This window comes from Mesocricetus auratus, unplaced genomic scaffold (assembly GCF_017639785.1).
Source record: "Mesocricetus auratus isolate SY011 unplaced genomic scaffold, BCM_Maur_2.0 Super-Scaffold_100010, whole genome shotgun sequence".
In the NCBI taxonomy this organism is placed as follows: Eukaryota; Metazoa; Chordata; class Mammalia; order Rodentia; family Cricetidae; genus Mesocricetus; species Mesocricetus auratus.
Window position 1 is genome coordinate 68,343,614 of NW_024429194.1, and position 16,618 is coordinate 68,360,231.

At 47.6% G+C, this 16,618-nt stretch overlaps 1 protein-coding gene and 1 long non-coding RNA gene across 5 annotated transcripts in view; one reads left to right on the forward strand and one right to left on the reverse strand.

Annotated features, from left to right (window-relative positions):
- Window positions 1-1,256, reverse strand: part of LOC121142894 — a 126,926-nt gene extending 125,670 nt beyond the window's left edge. The window contains exons 1-2 of one of the 2 annotated variants that reach the window (XR_005880022.1): window positions 680-1,253; window positions 88-174 (exon numbers count right to left, since the gene is read on the reverse strand). This is a non-coding gene — a long non-coding RNA (uncharacterized LOC121142894). Of the gene's footprint in view, window positions 1-87; window positions 175-679 lie in introns of both variants that reach the window. The other variant, XR_005880023.1, reaches the window with a different exon arrangement.
- Window positions 1,257-12,287: 11,031 nt separating this feature from the next.
- Amigo2 (adhesion molecule with Ig like domain 2) lies at window positions 12,288-15,235 on the forward strand. Of its 3 annotated transcripts, none has more exons than XM_040753900.1 (2): window positions 12,288-12,723; window positions 12,932-15,235. In XM_040753900.1, exon 2 carries the CDS (start codon window positions 12,989-12,991, stop codon window positions 14,546-14,548), a length of 1,560 nt encoding a protein of 519 aa, XP_040609834.1. In that variant the 5' UTR covers window positions 12,288-12,723; window positions 12,932-12,988; the 3' UTR covers window positions 14,549-15,235. The 3 variants fall into 3 exon arrangements, with proteins under 3 accessions (XP_040609834.1, XP_005067206.1, XP_012966755.1); XM_005067149.4 differs by having other exon boundaries at window positions 12,288-12,594; XM_013111301.3 differs by having other exon boundaries at window positions 12,288-12,562.
- Window positions 15,236-16,618: the final 1,383 nt, after the last annotated feature.

Genomic DNA, 16,618 nt, shown 5'->3' on the forward strand with positions numbered 1-16,618 from the left:
CAGTCATTCTAACACATATGACTGAGGAAATGGAGAATTTTATTCTGAGGCAAATGTGGACAACTGCCACAGAAAGTGCGCACTCACCACACTCCTGTTTCCACAACGTCATCGAGCACGCTCTGACAGCCTGTCGGATTCTGGGCAGCAGATGCCAGGAAAGCCACACCTTCCCTTTCCACAATGGAGGAGGCAAAGAGCAGCATGTCAAAATTGTTCTCCGAAGTGATTCTCATTTTTTTTGTTTGCTTTTGTTTTGCTTTTTCTATAGTACCCTTTGGGGATTTTCCACTGAACAACGAGACAGCCCATCTTCACTCCTAACTGAAGGCCTCCACCTAAGAAGCCCCTTCATCAGTCCCCAGGCGCTCTGAGAAGCCCAGGTGGCTACACCAGCTGTCACCTGCAGCTGCAGAGAGAAAGCAAGGCCGGCTGAGCCGTCAAGGACCTGCTGCACTCTGGCAGAGCAGGGCTGAGGGAGGCACAGCATTGGCATAAGCGTACTGCAGTGAACCACCTCTCCGGTTCTGTTTATTTTGTACACAAGCCTGGCCATTAGGTTCAACAAACGTTTATTAAGCATCTGTGCTATACCAAACCACAGCTGAGGCCAAGGGCAGTAAGAAAGAATGCTCTTCTGCAGCTTTAGAATTCCCAAAGCCCTATTCACCTGTCTCACCTGAGGCAACTTGCAGAATCACACTGCATCTCCATTATATCACACACCTGGAAGGTTGGAGCCTGAAAGGAGAAGTTACTGAAGATCACACAGTCAAGAAAAAGAGCAATGGGGACCAAAATCCAGGGATTTGATTATTTAACTGTCCATTTTACCATGTCACCCTATTTTACACACTGCTATTTGGCATTGACTACAGGGTGTTTTTCTGACCCATGCTACATGCTTTGCTTATAATTCTTTGTTAATATCATGAAGAAAAGGAATCTTGAGGTTGTTTAATTCCTTTTGTTGTTATTTGTTTCTGAGACAGGATCTCATGTAGCCCAGGCTAACTTCAAACTTGCCACACAGCTGAGGCTAGTCTTGAACAACAGATCCTCTTGTGTCCACCTCCCAAGAACTGGGATTACAAGCATGTGTCACTATGCCCTGCATCATTGCTTAATTCCAAAATACTTTTTTACCCGATTACTTAAGTTTCTCCCAAATTATATTTTTTTTTGTTTTTTGATTTTTCTTTTTCTTCCTCTCTATGCCTTTTATTTATTTGTGTGTGTGTGTGTGTGTGTGTGTGTGTGTGTGTTTCTTTGAGATAGAGTTTCTCAGTAGCCAATCCTGGAACTCGCCCTGTAGACCAGGCTGGCCTCAAACTCAGAGATCCACCTGCCTCTGCCTCCCAAGTACTGAGATTAAAGGCGTGCGCCACTGCCACCAACACCACCACCACCTGGCTCTCAAATATTTTTACTTACATATACTTCCCTTTGTTGAATCAGATAGTTTGTCACCAAAATGAGTAAGAACTAAGGTCTAACTTTCTGCATTTTTCCAGAGCAAGCATTTGGCTGTCACCTTCAGCTTAGAGTTGCATTCTCTATACCTCGTCATTGCCGATATTTATTTCTAATCACACTACAGATTCCTAGAAGAGAGCAACCACATTACAGTTCTGGGAGTGTGGCCAAGACTAACAATATTTGCTGAATGGAATTTAAATCATAGTTGGCCCTGCTACTCCCTAAATGGGAAACATTAGCACTAATGGTTAAGTTTGAAACTAGAGTAAGAAAGACCAGGGTAAGAGTGCTGATCTTGGGTTTGTTCACCAATGAAGCCCCATAGCTCTTGTTAGAAAATGGGGGTTTTAATAGCCACTTCCTAAGGTCCTTGTAGCAGTTCAGTGAGAAGCATAATACAGAGCATGAATGGAGTGTTGTCTAGACCACTTGCACTTGCTATGGCCACTTCCTGTGGCCTCTCCACACTCACTATGACCACTTCCTGTGGCCTCTCCAGAAGCCTTCATCCTAGGGAATGGGATGTTACATTTCACTACTACAAATGGAAAGGTCAGAGTTCCACAGCCAATTATCCACGGAACAGGGACCACAAAAGCCGGTTTGCTGAAGATAAACTGACAGAGCGCTGTGGTCCTGCTGGCTGTGGAACAGAGGTCTCTCTTTTCTCTCAATGCTATCTTATTTCATTTGTGGTAATGTGAGTCGGTGAATGATGCTTGCTTCGAATCAGATGTGACTCTGAATAATCACACCTGCTTGTGTAAGGCTATGATAATCAATGCTACAGGAAACCCTCACAGCTGGGAGCTGTAAATGTTATCATATGTGTCAGAATGACAACAATGGCCCCAGTTCTGAGGATAGGATAGCATGTAGGAATTCAGTGAGATGATCCCTTCAGGCTAGTGATGAGCAAAAGGAAAATTAGGCCCCTGCCATTTATGCCCCAAACCCTAGATAACCATTATGCTTCAGAACAATGTTTTAGCACACTGAGATTTTCAAAAATGTAAATGTGTGTGTGTGTGTGCATGCTGTGTCTCTGTGTGTGTGAAGTGCTTGCAATGCGCTTACTAGGCATGCATCTCTGGGGACAGATACTGCCTTCTCAGAAGCTCCCACCTTATTTTTGGAGAGTGGCTCTCTCCAGCTGAGCCCAGAGCTTACAGTTTCACCCTCACTGACTGGTCAGTGAGCCCCTGGGGACCCACCTGTGTCTGGGGAGTGCTGGGTGGCAGGCACGTGGCTCTAGTTTTGTATGTAGGTTATGAACATTTGAATTCATGTCCTCATGTCTGAACAGTGGACACTTTATCCACTGGGCCATCTCCCAAGCCCCACAAGTTTCTAGAAGCAAATTCTTACTTGTGTATTTCATCCCTAAGGCTGACTTTGGAAAATTAAAGAAAAAGGGCACAGTGATGTACTCCTACAAAGTCAGCAACAAAAAGGAGGAGGAAGGGGAGGAGCAGGAAGAGGAGGAAGGGGAGGAGCAGGAGGAAGGGGAGGAGCAGGAGGAGGAAGAAGGGAAGCAGAAGGAGGAGGAAGGGGAGGAGCAGGAGGAGCAGGAAGGGGAGGAGCAGGAGGAGGAGGAAGGGGAGGAGCAGGAGGATGAAGGGGAGGAGCAGGAGGATGAAGGGGAGGAGCAGGAGGAGCAGGAAGGGGAGGAGCAGGAGGAGCAGGAAGGGGAGGAGCAGGAGGAGGAAAGGGGGAAGGATGAGCAGGAGGTCTATTTCTATCAATGAATAATTGTGACAAAGAAGAAAATCATTTTACAGACTTCAGGTTTCTCACTCCAGCAGATTTATTCTTTGAGTAGAAACTTTAATTTACCAGCAAGATGATTATGAATGGCATTTTCTGATTCTACTTCTTCTCTACCTCCTAATGTACAGTAAGCACACAGTGTCTTTATGATTAGGGAAGAGGTCCTTAATTATTGTTATTTTCGTTTTCCATTGAAAAACAAATGGCCATGTCAAGCAGGGGAGCATGTGACCTTCCCAAAGGCTGGGTGACAGACCTGCCACGGGAGAGGACTCACAGCTCTCTGCAGTGATATTCAACAAAGGATACTGAGTCCTGACCTGGACCTGGGAATGCCGACTGATGATCATCAAGGAATCTGTTTCCACTGTGGGCCTCGCTTCCATCACATGGATGTGGCTGTCAGGGGCGGTTATATTTCCCTGCAGTTCTCACACTAACGGTGCCCGGCACACTGTAGGTGCTTAGTGTATATTTTCCAAATAAACAACTGTAGTGCCAACATAGGTGGCAGCTGCCCCCCTCCCTGAAGACAGAGGCTGCTTCATTGCCTGCTTGAGAAGTATGGGAGGGTCTGGATCTCAGAAACCGAAGCTGTGATTATTAACCATGAATCACCACTCACCAGAAACTCTAGCCAGCTAGAACATTGCATTTTCCTCCTCATAAAAGTATTATAGAACAATAGAACATACAGATAATGAAAGAAAAGGTGTATTTTAAGAACCTCTAGTGATGTGGGAATATCTTCACACAATCTACAATTCATACATAGACCTACATATGTTTCTTCTAACAAGAATAAGAATTGTAATTTTGATGTCATCAAATATTACCCTTCCACAGTATCTTAAATAGCAATAAAGTAGGACTTCTTGAAGTTTTGCATCGCTGATCCATTCTGACCTATACATTTTTACAAGATGACAGATATGGGTATGTTTGTGAGCATGCAAGATAGGTATACAAATCAAAAACATGCTGGAATCAAAATTTTATTTTAAAACAACTTTTGGTATGTAATTTTACTATTTATTGGAGATGAAAGCAAACTTTCATTGCAATAAAATAAATGTGGTATATTTTTACAGACAACATTAAATCTTGGGGCTAGAGGGATGGCTCACTGAGAGAGAGAATGCAATATTCTTGCAGAAGAACAGATCAGTGATCAGTTCCCAGTACCCAGGTGGGGTGGCTCACAACTGCCTGTACCTCTATCGCCAGGGCATCCATTGCCCTCTTCTGGCCTCCAGGGGTATTTGTTCTCACACATACATGTGCTTGTACTCAAGCACACACACACACACACACACACTTTAAGAAATAATTGAATCTTCAAATCATGGCAAGTATTTGATGCTGAAGGACATAGCACTGTCAATGTATTTTTTCTGAGTTTGATTGATATTTTGATTTTATAATCACCAATGATGATAACAGCTTCGCATAAATATATAACATAAAATGGCAGAAGTATGTTTAGGCTATTCCAGAAATTCTATCCTAACCCTAAGTCAATTTTTGCTTAACAATTTTTTAATGAAACACTAGCCAGCAATTCAAACAATAATATTTAAAGACAAACTAACACAACATCATCCAAACATATTGTCAGTATCTGTAAGCTGAGGAAACGATAGAATATCAGATGTTTTCATTTTCCATAATGAGACCGTTATGTTTCTATAGGAGCAGAAAACCTTGTATGCACAGTAAAAACCACTGCGATTCATAGCATACTATAGTACTGAGTCTGAGCTGGCGTGTCCCAACAGCACAAAGTGTACGTGTTGTATGTTCAGAACCAAGTGATGTCATATGATGCAACACAGATAAGCATTGTCGGTTATCTCTCAGACTCACTATGTATTTAATTCTGAATTAAATTTTGATTGTTCAATGTTCTGAAACTCTTACTGTTGCCAATTCCCCCCCAATCCTGACATGCAGTTGCTCACCCTCAGTCACAACCCACAGTTGAAGAGGCAATAAATATAGGTGACATCAGATGTATGCATACTAATCTGACCCACATGCCTGCCACATTAAGAATGTGCTCCCCCCTTTTTTTCTGTTATGAAAGATGCTGTAATGAGCATGTGATATGCAACCAGAGATGAAAACCTAAGCCAAGTCTGATGACACACCTGTAACCCCTACACTTAGAAGGCTGAGGCAGGAGGATCTGGAGTTTGAGGCCTGTGTGGGTTACAGAGTGGGATTCCCACCAACATGAACTACCAACCTAGACCTTGTGTGGTGGCACACACCTTTAATCCCAGCACTCAGGAGGCAGAAGCAGGTGGATCTCAGTGAGTTCGAGGCTAGCCTGGTCTACAAAATGAGTTCCAGGACAGCCAGGGCTACACAGAGAAACCCTGTCTTGAAAAACCAAGAGAGAGAGAGAGAGAGAGAGAGAGAGAGAGAGAGAGAGAGAGAGAGAGAGAGAGAGCGCATTCAATTAACTTATCAAATAAATAATTAAAAAATTGAATACTTGATAAAAAAGAAAGTTGTCATCTGTAAAGGGCCATCCTTTATATGGCTTTTGTGAAAGAAGCAAGAGACAGACACCATCCACTTCAGGGCCTGAGAAGGCTGGGTGGGCTCTGTACAATACTCACTGACCCACATGAAAAATTATGCCTGAACTTGTCCCAGTTAGGTAGTAGCTGCTGTTTACCCATCAGTGTATTGGCTTGAGCAACGGAGGCCGTACTGTTGCCCACAACTCCGAATAAAGTTTGGAAGTTTGGAAGGAACCTTAGACAAACAGTATGTGTCATATCCTCAACTAATCCTTGGGGATTTAGGGTAAATTACAGGAATTTTGCTGAAGACTCGATCTTAGAGTCTTCAGATCAACCTCATAGTACTAGTAGAGTTCTATCATCATGCAGTGGCCTAATACAGAGTTCAAGACTCTGAACAAATGGGACCGTGCTCCCTCCCCTTTTTATGTTCAAGTACTGCTAAGCCAACTATGTTCAACAGGTTGATTCCAATGCCACTCAAACCTTGAAAAGGGTAAGTGAGTGATGTCCTACACGTAAGGCTAGCTACTGCAAGATCCCATTGATGCACCTAGCCAGAAAAGGCAAACCCCCAGAGATGGAAAGTGGGACAGGACTTGAAAGGACTGGGAAGGGACTAGCAGCTACTTTTCTGATTGTGGTAAAAAAAAAAATCCCTGCCAGGAAGTACTTAAGGGAGGGCTCCTTGGCTTACAGTTCAAGGCTGCACAGTCCATCGTGTTGGGGAGGCACGATGGCAGGAGTGCCATACTACAGCCACAGACAGGAAGCAGACAGCAGGCAGGGAGGGGGCCAGGCTGTGAAATCACCAGGCCAGCCTCCAGTAAACCACTTCCTCAAACACATGAGCCTTTGGAGGACACTCATATTTAAACTTCAACAGACAGGACCAGGGAGGACTGCTTAATGGGTATTGGCTTACACAGTGATGCCAGGGCATAGGACTGTAAGCACACTGAAATGCGAACTTACAATTTAGGGCAAGCTAAACTGTACAGTTAAAATGTTTAAAATGCTGGCTTTTCTCTCCATTGATTGTAACAACAGCAGCGTGGAATGAAGACAAAGCCCAGATGCTGCTTCAGGGCTGTCCACCCTGGGCTCTCCCTGGGGAGAGGATGTGGTCCCTGAACCATTTCCAGTCAACCAGAGGGTGCTTCCAGAAAATGGAGCTGCAGGTTGACACATGCCTCCAGGAATCCACACAGCACTGGAGCTGGAGTCTGAGTCTCCAATAGTGAGGGACATGGGGCAGAATGCTGACTCCCTTGCAGAGAGATGCTGGGTAACTTATACAAAGCAGCAGGGGTCCGGCAAAGGCTACGAAAGGTGTGTGCACTTCTGGGGTTGGTGGGCAAAACCATGCCTCTCCCATGGGTCCAACAGGGTGAGCAAAACCCCTGTTGTAGCAGTGAAACGGAGGTTAGGGATAAAAGGGACATCAGGGGTGGCAGAGAAGCAAGCGGGCCAGATGAGAGGAAGGGCAGGGCTCTGAGCCAGTCCTGGCAGGCCAGCTGCTCCCGAAGACCCTTTCCCTGGGGGATGGGTGAAAGGCACTGTCGCTTTCACACACTCTCAGTCCTAATGTAGCCAATTATAACAGGCTTCACTGCGGTGAAAAATTATTCCTAAAAAGACCTCTACCTGTTCCAGAAAGGGGCCCACCCACAGACAGGGCACTAGATAATGAAGTAACCAAGGAAAACAGCCGTTTTATCTGTGTAGCGATGAGAGTAGTTAGCTCTCACCGTGGCAAAACCGCAAGCCGACCGTGTAAGCATGAGAACAAAGACAACACAGACTAAGTAATGGAGAGAAGACCCCACCAGGGTCCAAGGCCAGCAACACCTGCAAGATCCGCAGCAGCAACAGCTGTCAGGGAGAGCTGCCAACAGTCTCGGTCAACAGAGAACAAACAAGCCAAAGATGAGTGGGGGGCTTCAATGCTTGAGCGCTCCCCCTGAGAGAGCATCAGGTGAGCAGCGTGTGGTCATCTCCCTCATTGGGTCAGGGGACATGCACAGAGTGTCAGCCTCCATTGGCTCAACTTGTGATGTGTACCGAGAAAAGCCAATCATAACAGAAATGTCTTCCGTCTTCCTTTAGTTTCTGCCATCCTATATAAAGCCCCTAGAGAAATGGTTCAGTGGGCTTCTCCCTCTCTTGGATCCTCTCCCGAGCTCTGCTTTCTGCAATAGATCTTTCATCTTCTTCTTTAAACTGTATCTCTATAGTTAAAAAAAAAAAGCTCCCTTCTTTGCACACCCTCCTTGTCTGTGAATTTCTTCCCTGAGTTTATGAGCTGCTGACTCAAGTGAGAAGTTCTGTGTGGCTCTTAGTGTCCGGAGCTCTCACCTAACGAGAACCCTACTCAACACTCCCTTTCCCATGCCACTATTATGAGTGCTACCCGGTAGTGAGGACTCCATGGGCAAACTTTCTAAAGAGTAGAGCGGCACAGGTTCAGGAGGAGTACACGAGTGTACACACCACACACACACACACACACACACACACACACATACACACACACACATACAGGAGAATGCGAGAGATACAGAGACAAGGAGAGAGGGGGGAGAGAGGGAGAGAAAGAGAGATGTCACCGGATCACAGAAAACTTACTAGAATCAAAGGAAATAAAGGACCGGACATAAAAAACCCCATCCAAGAGACAAAGCCCTACTGAATGTTAGTTATTAGCGAAAATGACATTGTGATAGTTAATCTTGTTTGTCAACTTAACTGGCTCTGGAATCAACTAAAAGGCAAGCTTGCTGGGCAAACCTGTGAGGGATTTTCTCACTCAGGTTTCTAAGATGAGAAGACCAGCCTAAATGTGGGCAGCACCTCGTCACGGCGGCTCAGAGGAAGGCGGCCTGGAGGCCAGAAGGCTTTGCTTTTTGCCTGCTGACCCTTGCTCTTGCTGGCAAGGGCATCTGCCCCACGACCGCCACCACTACTGTTGTGTTCTGTTGCTAATACCAGAACGCGGCTTCTTCAGGCTTCCAACACGGGCTGATAATCCTTCCAATAGGGGAACAGGGAATTCCCTAAGCCTTCAGTCCCAGGCTGGGACTGCTGAGGGATCCAGACTCACAGACTACCCAGCTGCCAGGTTCTCAGACACCTCAGTGTGAAGACTGCCAATGGCAGACTACCCAGACAGCAGTATAAGGCAAGGTAGTAAATCCCCTTTTAATATTATACTCATTGTATCAGTTCTGGTCCCCCAGAGAAGTCTTACTAATATATTCCTACTATACTAATTTCTTGCCTTCCATCTCTAATTCTTTTAAGTTATTAAGTATAACCTGAGAAATTGGAAGCCACAGAGCTAGAAGAACCCAAGACCTCCTCTCAATCAGCATCTCCAGCCAGGAGCGGCTTCCAAAGCCAGGAAGATGCTCCATGATCACACCCATCTCAGCACACTAGATTCAAAATCAAGTCATGTGTCAGAGGCACTTCCTTCTATCCACTGGAGTCATTATCAAAAGGTCAAAAACACCTACTGCGTATGATAGGTAACACCGCAAGGAGGAGACCAGAGGAAAATCCAACTGTCCTGTTTTAAAGCCCCGAGACCGCACTTAGCCATCTGTCTTGGTACTCATTACAAGTTGGAGGAAGAAACTTCTCTGTTCTGTTCAATTTAAACTCTTCAAGTGGAGCCTCAAGACCATTTCAACATATTCCATTTTCAAACAGTCTGGAGTACAGCTATTTATCATCTGGGTTACAGGACAGTAACTATGGGGTTGAGGTGAACAGTGAGTGAATTAATGTATGCAAACACAGCTCGGCCTGGCACATAAGAGCACTCATAACCTTCACTGGGTGCATCAGGACTAGGTCGGTCACAAGGGGTACACGCACAACGCAGAACAGCACGCACTAAACAAAGAGGGGCCAGTAGAGAACAGTTAAATGAAAAAGCATTTGGCGGCTTTCAGGTGTGGCTGGGTCCCGGGCTCACATCTGTCAGGCGCATCTCCGTTTATCCCTCTGCTTTCAGACACCGGGAGACTGAGACCACCATCACCTTGAAGGGGCTCCCTGTCTGTCAGTTCACTCATCCAAATTTTACTAAATGCCAACCAAGTGTCAGACAGCAGTGACCATGACGGAGGAAACTGTGACCTTCATAGAATTGTCCTTATAGCGGAGGTGCTATGGTTTGAGTATGACTTGAGTGCATCCCCCCAAAATTCATGCAACAGAAGCTTGACAATGCGTGGCAGCGTGAGAGTGTTGGGACTTTCGGGAAACAGGGCCTAATACGCCAAGTCATTAATTCATGGAGGCTCACCCTTGGAAGGGAGTACAGCAAGTTTCAAGGGACCACAGGTGCTAAAAGTATTATAAAAGAGAACAAACTTGGCTCCTGAACCTCTCTGGATGCTGCCCCACTCCCTCTCTCCCTTGCTGCCAGCCCATCTACCATGCTGTGGGTACCATGGGGGTCCACACTGAGGCAGAACTGAGGGCGTGACAGGACCTAGGTCATCAGCCTCTGTAACTGGACTCAAATATATTTCTTTGGGGGAAAAAACCTACCTTGTTTTGGTATTCTGTTATAGCAACAGAAAATGGGCTGATATGGTCGGGGTCCATTAGAAGATAAAGGATAACCAATGCCTGGAAAAAAAAGTCCTCTTCCACAAAATAAGGCCATACTTTTTTGCCATTATTAAAGTCAGCTTTCTCATCTCCAAGCTAGTAAAAATGCCCTTTTCACATTTCTCTTGCCTTTGACACATGTGGAAGGCCCAAAGACCAGGTCTCAAATAGATTTGCCTGTGAGTTTGGGTACAGCTAGTTTATGCTGTGGAGAGATGGCACGATACTTCTGTTAGCTGCCTCCAGCTATACCATAATCCAGTCTCCATTTCTGAAAAACACCCATTTTAGATCGTTTTGTGCTAAGCGCAGGCTAACAGCCTTCCTGGTTTCCTTCCAATAGGATGTTAGTGAAATGCTGCAAAACCGGGTCACTTATGGATCACAGTCCTTTGATGACCTGACTCCACTCTAAGTTATATTCAACTTTGTGACCATGAAGGCTTCAAACCCAAGTTGTCTGAGAAGCCAGGGGGTAAGGTCTAACAGAAATCCGTAACCTATTTCTCTGGGGGAAGTGAGGAATACACTCTTGGAGCAGGCTAGGCTGGGTGCTTATGGTAAAAGCCAATCTTCAGTGAAAATGAAAATAACATGAATCAAGTTGCTCTCTCTTGAAAACACTTGGATAATTCCGAAACCAGTCCACAAGCAGGTTAACACAACACATTCGTACAGGTCCACCAGATCCATGCCAAAAACTCACTAATGTTAAGGTTGAGGGGAGCGTGAGGTAATCATTTTAGTTTGTAAGTACTATTACCAGTCATATGCTCCGCCCCCTCTGTCTCCCCAATCTTGTCAGTCTGTCATTGGCTCTCTATCCCTTCTACAGTACTTAGCATGCTTTGTAGGGACAGTAATTTATTTCTTCTAATTCGTATACAGCGGCCAAATGGATCATTTGGCTCAGTCACATCCCGTCGTTTAAGCCTTAAACAAAAAATGGATTTCTAATCGAAAAGCTCACCAGCCTCAAGCTCTACCTCATTTTCACATGGCCTTGTCCAGCATATGCCTCCCCAGCATGCTAGCTCAATCTACTGGAGCCTGGTGGCTGCATGGCCTCTAAGGGACAAGTCCTTCTGCGTAGCCACCCTACTGGATTAATCCTAGTCCCGCAGCCGCCAGCAGGACTCTGGATTTTTGTTTGTTTATTTTTTTCTAAGGCTAATGCCCTTATCTTTGCACTCCAGCCGGAAGGTCCGTTGAGCCTTCTTTCCTGCCCCTTTGCTTCTAGAATTGGGCCCGGTGCCTCGGGCCGCCTTCTCCGAGTTAGGAAAGGGCTCGAACTTTCCCAGGGAACCGAGGGGCGTCCCCGCGGCGCCTTAGCATCCCCCCCTCCCCGTCCCTCCCTGCCAAGCCCCCATGGCGCCGGAGGGGACGCGCTGCGGCCCTCGCTCCTGTCCTCCTCCTCCTCCAAACCCGGGCGGGAACCCCAGCAAGCACCCGGTGCCCAGCGCCCGCCAGGCCCCTCGTTCGCCCTAGCCCCCAAGCCAGGCTCTGAGGTCGGGTTGGGGTGCCACCTGCGGGCCACCACGCGCGGGCTCCGGTGCGCGGCTCCCCGGCAGACTGGGCGGCTCCCTACCGGGCTGGGCGGCTTCCCCCGCGCGTGCGGGGCGAGGGGCGCGGGGCCTGGGGGTGGCAGAGTCGCAGGCCGCGCTGCGGTCCCACCCGGCCGAGAGGCGGCGCGGAGCCCGCACGGGGCCGCCTCTGCGATTGGCTGCGCCCCCCTCCTCCCCCGCTCCGCCCGCCGCGGCGCCCGCCCGAGGAGCGAGGACGCGGGGACCCGCCTCCCGCCCGCTCCCGACCCGGGGCGCGCGGGATAAAAGGCGGGCGGCGGGCTCGAGAGCCCGGGCCCTGCAGCCTGCGAGCGCCTCCGGCGGGCTGGCTTCACCAGCCGCCCCCCCCAGCCCCCCCGCGCCCCAATCCCGCTCCCGGTGCGGTACCTGCAGCCGAGCGAGAGCCGGAGGACACCGCGCCGCCGCCTCCAAAGTCGCCAAAGTTGAGAGGCTGCCGCCCACCGGGAGGGAGCAGGAGGGAAGGTGCGAGCGAGCGCGCGGGGCCCGAAGCGAGCCGGCGACGCGCAGAGCTGCCGAGCGAGCGCACGGCCGTCGGCGGCCTCTCCCGAGCCGTTGCGGCTTCCCAGCGCTGTGAGTGGTCGGCTAGACCGACGGCAGGCTAAGTATTTCCGTTCAATTGTTTACGGGATGCGATTGTGTGTATTTTGTGTCGGTGGAGGGGAGTTAAGGCAGAATGCGTCCCTTTTAGAAACTGAGTTCCTCAGAGTGAGACGGTTGCATTGACAGAGAAGGTACCTGGAAATCTTACTGAGTTGGAGGAACCTGGGAGGGGGGGTGTATTTAACAGGTTTTCCCCTTTTCCTATTCTGTTTTGCTCCCTTGTTGGAAATGAAAGCCATTTCCAAAGTTAATTGGAACGAAAGTGAACACGGAATAACTGAGGGGTTAACTAGTGGCAGTTAACTTGTACTTTCCTCCCTTTTTAAATATTGTTACCAGATTGGTGGGAGGCTGAGCTGGTAAGAAGCCACTGGAAGAGACTCAGAGGCGACCATAATGTCGTTAAGGTTCCACACACTGCCCACCCTGCCTGGAGCTGTCAAACCCGGTTGCAGAGAGCTGCTGTGTGTGTTGGTCATCACCGTGATGGTGAACCCAGGAGCCTCAGGAATGTGCCCCACGGCTTGCATCTGCGCCACTGACATTGTCAGCTGCACCAACAAGAACCTGTCTAAGGTGCCTGGGAACCTTTTCAGACTGGTGAAAAGACTGGATCTGAGCCATAACAGAATTGGACTTCTAGATGCCGACTGGATTCCTGTGTCGTTCGTCAAGCTGAGCACTCTAATTATCCGTCACAACAACATCACCAGTATCTCCACGGGCAGTTTCTCCACGACCCCAAATCTCAAATGTCTTGACCTATCGTCCAATAGGCTGAAGTCAGTGAAAAGTGCCGTGTTCCAAGAGCTGAAGGTTCTGGAGGTGCTCCTGCTCTACAACAATCAAATTTCCCATCTGGACCCGGCAGCGTTCGGAGGGCTCTCCCACTTGCAGAAACTCTACTTGAGTGGGAACCTCCTCACACACTTTCCTATGGATTTGTATGTTGGGAGGTTCAGGCTGGCTGATCTGACATTTTTAGATGTTTCTTATAATCGAATCCCTTCCATACCAATGCACCATATAAATTTAGTGCCGGGAAAACAGCTGAGGGGTATCTACCTTCATGGAAACCCGTTCGTCTGTGACTGCTCCCTGTACTCGTTGCTGATCTTCTGGTACCGTAGGCACTTCAGCTCGGTGATGGATTTTAAGAATGACTATACCTGTCGCCTACGGTCGGACTCCAGACACTCCCATCAGCTGTCCCTGCTCCAGGACAGCTTTCTGAACTGTTCTGAGAGTGTCATCAATAGTTCCTTCCACGCTCTTGGCTTTATTCATGAGGCCCAGGTCGGGGAGAGGCTGGTTGTCCACTGTGACAGCAAGACTGGTAACGGAAATACTGATTTCGTCTGGGTTGGTCCGGATAACAGACTGCTGGAGCCCGATAAAGACATGGGAAACTTTCGTGTGTTTTACAATGGCAGTCTGGTTATAGAGAGCCCTGGCTTCGAGGATGCCGGAGTTTATTCCTGTATCGCAATGAACAGGCAACGTCTGTTAAATGAAACTGTGGATATCATGATAAATGTGAACAACTTCACCATAAACAGATCCCACGCTCATGAAGCATTTAACACAGCTTTTACCACTCTCGCTGCCTGCGTGGCCAGTATAGTCCTGGTACTACTGTATCTGTACCTGACGCCGTGCCCATGCAAATGTAAGTCCAAGAGACAGAACGATGTGCTGAACCAAGGCAGTGCCCATTCCTCCATTCTCAGTCCTGGCCCCTCGGGTGATGCCTCTGCTGACGAACGGAGGGGAGGGAAAAGAGTGGTGTTTTTGGAACCCCTGAAGGACACAGCAGCCGGGCAGAATGGGAAAGTCAAGCTTTTCCCCAGTGAGACTGTGATAGCCGAGGGCATCTTAAAGTCTACCAGGGTGAAATCTGACTCGGATTCAGTCAACTCCGTGTTCTCAGACACACCCTTCGTGGCATCCGCTTAATTGTGTGCCTGTGTCTGTCTGGTGTCATGATTTAATCTCTCCCTAATTTAACTTTCTGTGGTCCACAATATCCATAGCAGGGCAGAAATTGTTTTTGTCTTCTGAGATAAAACCAAATGGTGTCTTAAGATGGTTGCTAGGAAATGAAGCCAGGCACATTGGTTGCTCACTGTGCTGGGAAAAGAGGAGGTTGCTTTTGAGAGTTTAAGTTCTGGATAACAGCGTCTTAGCCTTCAGCATCCTTGACGATTTCAAAGCTGGTCTGAACACAGCACTGTGACCGGCATTTATCCCTTTATCGGCTTTCAAAGGAAAAAAAATCGAATCTATGTATTAGCATTCTTTAAAAATAGACTGTTAACTTACTAGAACCAAAGTTGAGCTTTTCTTTCTTTTTTAAGAAAAACATTAGTGACTTTTTTCATCTTTAAAAGATGTAGAAGGAAGAATTGGTTATTTATAAAGCATAGAGTTAGTTTGGGTTTTTTCAGTCAAGAATCATCATTTCAGACCAGAATGGACAAACTCTGGTAACTCCCACGGGGTTACGCCACATCCTCCGTCGTGTGGAGTAAGTGGTGTCAAAGGTGTAGTTGCTGAGCCGTCCCCCTTCTCCGTATTCTACATGCTGTATCCCGGTACAAAAGCTCCCACTGACCAATTAAAGGTGTCATCATTTGTTGCCAAGAATATGTGTCAGATACCCAAATGTCTGAGCAGTTCTCTAAAGCCTCGTTCTGACATGCTTGTTTGTCCCTCTGCTTGTGTATCTGCAAAATCTTACGTTACATACACTACTAAGTGGGCCCAAATGTGCTGGGGTTTGAGACACCTAAATCAGTGTAAATACATGTGCTCTGTGACTTGGTGTTTCAGCTGCCTATTTACAAATGCAGTCTGAGATGTTTTATGTGACTAGATAGTACTGCGTGTGTAGAACACCCACCGTCACATGGCGCACACATTACAGCAAAGTGTCTCTTCAAAATTCATGTTATTACCATAGGGAGGTGTTTTGTTTTGTTAAGAGGGAGAAAATAGCTTTAATATGTTCTAACCAGATTTTTACTCTCTGTATCACAGTTTACTCTGGTCTCATGCATTCCAGCCAGGTTTGGAAGGCATTTAAATTCTAGCTCTAGGACAAGCGAGTACCTGGGAGACCTGATTATTCCCGCATCTGCCAAGAGATAATCATGTGCCTCTCTGGCGCTAAAATGGAGGCTCTGGACCAATTGATGCTTCAAGTTCCTTCCCATATTAGAATCTGGTTTCCTGGCAGCCCCAGCTGCCAGCCCCAGAGTACACTGGCCGTCTAACCCTGTACCATATACCGAGGGAGTTTAGGGATGGGTTAGAACATACTAGCAGAGCACTAACAGGTTAGGAAGGACTAGCATAGCACTGTAACTCACAAGGGTTTGAGTGAAGGAGGCTCAGAGAGAATCATGGGCTGTGTATGACCATACATTGAGTGAGTGAGTGATAGGAACAGAAGAAAACCCAGGCCCAGCATGCTCTAAATAAGGGTCTAAAGAATGGTCACCTTAAATACCTATGGGCTTGGGGAAGAAATAAAATCAGAAGAGTGATCCGAGGCAAAGGAGAAGCCAGTATACATCTTCCTAGGGACCACTGGGCGTGGTCACCAGTAGGACATTATAGAGACACAGATGAGGCTGTAAGGTTGACTGACAGTGGTGACTCACTGGGGACACGGTTTGTAATAGTGGACACATGACAGCTCTCTGAGTGCTGTCTGGCATTCTCTGTAGCAGACTGGTTGGCAGGGAGTTAAGGAGCGAGTGGTCAGGAGGCCCCTAGGGAATAGGATGCAGAATGGGGGCTCAGTATTGTGAGCATTATTACACAGTGTTAATCAGTGCACCTCAGATCCCTCACCCTGTAGGCAGGACCCTTCAGAGCCGTGTTACCAGCAAGCATTTTACTGTGGCTGCAGCTGTTTAAGTTTTAGGAGATATGTGGAGCTGGTGTGAGCACGGGGCCATCTTCTCCCTCCATATTTAGAACACAGTATCCACTGAGGGCGCGGAGGTGCTGCCTCTGGGG